We start from the raw sequence: 4,875 nt of genomic DNA, 5'->3' as shown, positions 1-4,875 counted from the left end.
CTATCAAGTGCAACTTGGCTACTGTTAGTCGACTCGAAAACGAGTAGAATCAGTCGGCCGATCCAGCGCCTTGCGTTTCGCCAACCACGTGTGCCCTCTGCTGGCTGCTCCTTATCCTTGTATATCTGTGCTAGGTCTCAATCAAATGAATAACACATACGAAAGAAAATAGAAAAAAAAGAACATTTTGCACGAGTCTTCACGTAAGTCTCACAAATATATCATCGATTGACTGAGACATAACCAAGTCTCAATCGACTTATATATATATTGGTATATATATATTTGAAGCAGTGCAGCTAAATCTATTTGACAAAGACCAGTCGATTTAGCTGCACTGCTTCAAATATATATATACCAGTATATATATAAGTCGACTGAAACTTGGTTATGTCTCAGTCGATCGATGATATATTTGTGAGACTTACGTGAAGACTCGTGCAAAATGTTCTCTTTTTTTTCTATTTTCTTTCGTATGTGTTATTCATTTGATTGAGACCTAGCACAGATATACAAGGATAAGGAGCAGCGAGCAGAGGGCACACGTGGTTGGCGAAACGCAAGGCGCTGGATCGGCCGACTGATTCTACTCGTTTTCGAGTCGACTAACAGTAGCCAAGTTGCACTTGATAGGTGATACTACATCGGGAATGGGATCTTTGCTATAAATTGCACGGAGTTCTCAAGCCTCAACGACGTTCTTCTTCCACTTCCCGCCAAAGAGGAGCTTGCACAGGTAAAACATCTTGAAAAATCTCAAGGGTGAACGAAGTTTCTTGGCGGGCATGCAGGGCACGAGAGACATGTCTGCCAAGGGCGGCAAGGCCCTGGTCCAGTCGGACGCGGGGAAGTATGTGGCGTGGTCGGGCGTCGACCAGCCGGAGCTCGCTGCAGAGGGGCTCGGGTGTGGCTTGCTCCTGCTCAGGCCGCTCTCCTTCGCGCTGCCACACTACGCCGACTGCCACAAGTTCGGCTACGTCCTCCGAGGCTCCGGGGTCGCCGGTGTCCTCCCGGTCGCCACCGGGGACGCCTCCCCCGCGGCCAGGGAGAGGGTCGTGCGCCTCGAGGCCGGCGACGTCATAGCCACGCGCACTGGGGAGGTCTCGTGGTGGTACAACGACAGCGACGGCGATGCGGGCGACCTCTCAATCGTGTTCATGGGCGACACGGAGCGCGCTGTCAGCCCGGGCGACATGTCCTACTTCTTTCTCGCCGGCGGCAACAGCGTCCTAGGCGGCTTCGACGCGGGCCTCCTCGCCGGGGCATGGCCTGGCGTGACCAAGGAGCAGGCCGCCGCCGTGTTCCGGAGCCAGCCAGCCGTCCTCCTCACCGGGCTGAGCAAGAAGCTGCCCGGCGTCCGCCCGCGCGAGGACGACAGGAAACGGCTCGTCGTGAACGCCGGCCAAGTCGCTGCAGGAACCCTGAAGACGCTCACCGCGGCCGACATGGCGGCGCTGGGCGGCCTGGGGATCAGCGTGGTTCTCGGCCGGCTCGAGCCCGGCGCCGCGCGCGCGCCGTGGGTGCTACGCGAGGGTGCGGCGCAGTTGGTGTACGTGGCACGCGGGAGCGCGCGCGTCCAGGTGTCTTCTTCCGCGGGCGGCGAGACGCTGCTGCTGGACGAGGAGGTCGCCGCGGGGAGCGTGTTCGTCGTACCGCGGTTCACCGTGACGCTCATCTCCGCCGGCGCCGACGGCGCACAGTGGGTCTCCCTCATCAAGAGCGCCAGGTACGTATATGTGAATTTCGCTACTTCATATGTGGAATGGCAATCATTACTGATTATGCTGTCGTGCTCGCATGGCAGGCCCGCGGTGGAGCACCTGACCGGGGGTGGCTCGGTGCTCGGCGGCCTGACTGCGCAGGTGGTGCAGGCGTCGCTGAGCGTGGCGCCGGAGCTGGTGGAGCTGCTCGGAGGCCGCAGCGCCGAGCCGTCGCACTGAGCGGTCGGTGCACGCGTTCGCGCCGCGGCGTCCGTTCACTTTCCGTGGCGTGTGTGTCCCGTATGCTCCGTTGACGTGCACCACACGATTGTATTTTTATACGCTGTTACGTCTCTATACGTGCTTACTTACGTGAATGAGCAAAATAATTCTGTGCATTGTTGTACTCATATGAGACCACAAGTGTGTTACCCCTCGGCTTGGGTTATATACGTTGTTACGTCTCTTACTTACGTGAATGAGGAAAATAATTCTGCGCGTTGTTGTACTCATATGTGATCTCAAGTCTGTTACCCGTCGGCTTGGGTTTTACTCCATTCATTTATTTTTTACTTTGCCTACTAGTTTTGTTTTAAATTAAACTTTCTAAAGTTCGTTCAATTTCATATATAGAAACGGTTTAGCTACTTGTAAGTCAGCCCTAATTTAGAATTTGGGCCTATCGAATTCAGGATGAAGGAAGCATCAGCCCCTAGAGGGAAGGAAGGAGCAGCCGCTGGCTCGCCGGACAAGCAGCAACCTCTATGTCTATCTTATGATGGCAGGCGACCCAAAATATTTATGGGAAAGGTGTGATGGCACCCGGGAGTCCCGACACCCCCTTATCTGGTCCGTTCAGCGATGGTAAGATTCGTGCTGTGCTTTGTCCAGATGCAGACCACTTGCTGTGTCAGTTGATTAAGCAGGCTATTTACCCGGATGCATGCGAGCCTAGAGGATGTAGCCGGCAGAGTAGGCCTGCCAGGAGGTCACTCGGTGCATGCACCTGGTCAGACCACCGTTCACATCAACGTCAGTTTTCACGCAGCTTTTGTTTTTTGAGCCCGTGTGTGAGAGAGAGAGGCTGTCAGAGAGAAGAGAAAAAAAGCTGTTTTCCATGACAAAGAGCTAGCGACAGAAGTCCTAGGAGGAGAGAGAAGCTGTGAAGGGAGAGAGAAGAAAGGTCAGGATATCCTTATCTTTTTGTTAGCCCGTGAGAGAGAAACTCGGGAAAAAGAGGCTCTGCAAGGGAGAGAGAGAAGTCAGAAGAGATTTTCTTTTGAGACATTAGAAGTCAGATCAATCAGAAGAGATAGCATGTGGAATCTGCTACAGTGCCATAGGAGGCCCCGAATTTCGTGTTTTGACCCTTTTTGAAAAGAATTTTGGGATCTGACCCCAGTTCGGAAAAATTTCGGGATCTGACCCTTTTGCCTACTGCCAGAGAGCCTGACGGTAGGATTGCGTGCCCTACCGCCATACCCTACGACGGTAGGCCCTTTGACGGCGACTGACGGCCGTTGGCAGGCGCTGACGTGGAAAAGGGCCTACCGCCATCCCCTACGGCGGTAGGTTACTGGAGCCTACCGCCATACCCTCTGGCGGTAGGGTCCTGTGTTCTGGATAAGGTGGGGAGGGGTTGGATATTCCCCCCCCCCCTCCTCAACCACTCATTCAGCCAACATCACCTCTCCACCGAGCTCAACTCTCCCCCCCTCTTTCTTTGAAGCACAAGAGCCTCCCAAATCTCTCTCATTTGTTTGAGATTTCTCCGGTGGATTCTTACCATTTTCATCACTCAAGGTGGCTCTCTCATTTCCCCTCATTTTGATTGGTTGATATCTTTGCTTACTTTGCATTTGCTCATTTGATTGCAAACCCTAGCTCATCATTTTGGTGTGGTCAAATTAATTACTATGATCCATTTAGGTTTATGTTTGTGATTTCCTTATGTATGATGTGCTTAGAATTGCTTGTAGAAAAGTTTGTGTGCCTAGATCTAGTGCTAATCTTAATGTACATAATGGGGATTAGGTTATGCTTAAGAAAGCAATTAAAGCTAAGTTACTTTAATAGAAGCTTTTCGAATTGTAGGATGGCACCGTTCGTTTTCTTTGAAACTTCTGTTGAGGGGGCGGCGAACCGTGAACGCGAATTGATTGAGGAAAAGATAAACTTGTGGATCGAAGCCATTGATGCGTTGAATGCGGAGTGTAGGGCCTTTTCATATAATTATTTCAATAAAGACCGTTCCAAAAATTTTATAACAAAAAAGGAGAGGCTGATGAAGAAGCTCAAGACGGCGGAAAAAATTGTAGGCGTAATCTTGCAATGCAAATTACATTGTGTGCGACAACGGCAGAATATGCTGAGATAGACATGGGCAATCATGGTCAGGTCATTGATTGGTTAGTTCGCCAACCATTCTCGTCGGATGAGAACCTGCATCTCGTTGGGCATGGGTCAAAGAAAGAAATGATGTTATTTGTTGTAACCCGGGACCGTACGCCGCATAGTATTGTATGAGGCTATGTAATCTTTGTCATTTGGACTGTAATGACATGTACCCTATGCTTGGTCGTCGTTTGAACTACTATGACTTGTACCCTTAACATTTGAACTCATTAAGAACTTGGTGTTGTATGTCATATCAAGTAACCGAGTGTTGTACTCTACTTAATTTATTTTATGTTTTTGTTTATGTCATCTTAAACCCGTATATTCATGTAGGATGGACAGTCGATCCATGACTATGAACATGGCGTGTGAGAAGATCATGGCAGAGCGACACCGTTGCTTGAAGAAGGAATGTGAAGCATGGTTGAAGAGTTGTGATGAGGCAAATGCGGCCATGAAGGATTTCAGCAAGTATCACTTTATCGAGGAATCTTCTGATGCTAAGGAGAAAAAAGCATTCCAAAAGCTTGTGAAGGAGAAAGAGAGGATGCTTGATCAGCTGCAAGACCGGGAATATGCTTGCAGACACGCTTTGGCAATTGAGATTGCGTTCACTGCAAGCAAAGAAGAATTCCGTGAGATGGACTTGAGGAAACCCGGGCAGGTCATAGGATGGGCAATCAAATAGGGCGTGTCAGAGAATCCCGCTCGCCGTGCTGCATGGGCTTGGTTCCGTGAAACGAATGGTGTGTTGGGTCATTGGGCAGGATCCACAGAC

The 4,875-nt window shown here is 50.7% G+C and overlaps 1 protein-coding gene across 1 annotated transcript; it reads left to right on the top strand.

Annotated features, from left to right (window-relative positions):
- Positions 1 to 657: 657 nt before the first annotated feature.
- Positions 658 to 2,212, top strand: LOC123113028 (11S globulin seed storage protein 2). Its single transcript, XM_044534130.1, has 2 exons — positions 658 to 1,726; positions 1,805 to 2,212. The coding sequence occupies exons 1-2, from the start codon at positions 786 to 788 to the stop codon at positions 1,938 to 1,940; spliced, it is 1,077 nt and encodes a 358-aa protein (XP_044390065.1). The 5' UTR covers positions 658 to 785; the 3' UTR covers positions 1,941 to 2,212.
- Positions 2,213 to 4,875: the final 2,663 nt, after the last annotated feature.

This window comes from Triticum aestivum, chromosome 5B (genome assembly GCF_018294505.1).
Source record: "Triticum aestivum cultivar Chinese Spring chromosome 5B, IWGSC CS RefSeq v2.1, whole genome shotgun sequence".
Lineage (NCBI taxonomy): Eukaryota > Viridiplantae > Streptophyta > Magnoliopsida > Poales > Poaceae > Triticum > Triticum aestivum.
Note: the sequence above shows the minus strand (reverse complement) of the source record. Positions and strands in the feature narration are given on the sequence as shown.

Excerpts from the sequence above, each read along its gene's own strand:
- LOC123113028 (XM_044534130.1), top strand. The coding sequence starts at position 786 with ATGCAGGGCACGAGAGACATGTCTGCCAAGGGCGGCAAGGCCCTGGTC. Across the intron at positions 1,727-1,804 it reads TCCCTCATCAAGAGCGCCAG|GCCCGCGGTGGAGCACCTGA; the intron begins GTACGTATATGT and ends CTCGCATGGCAG.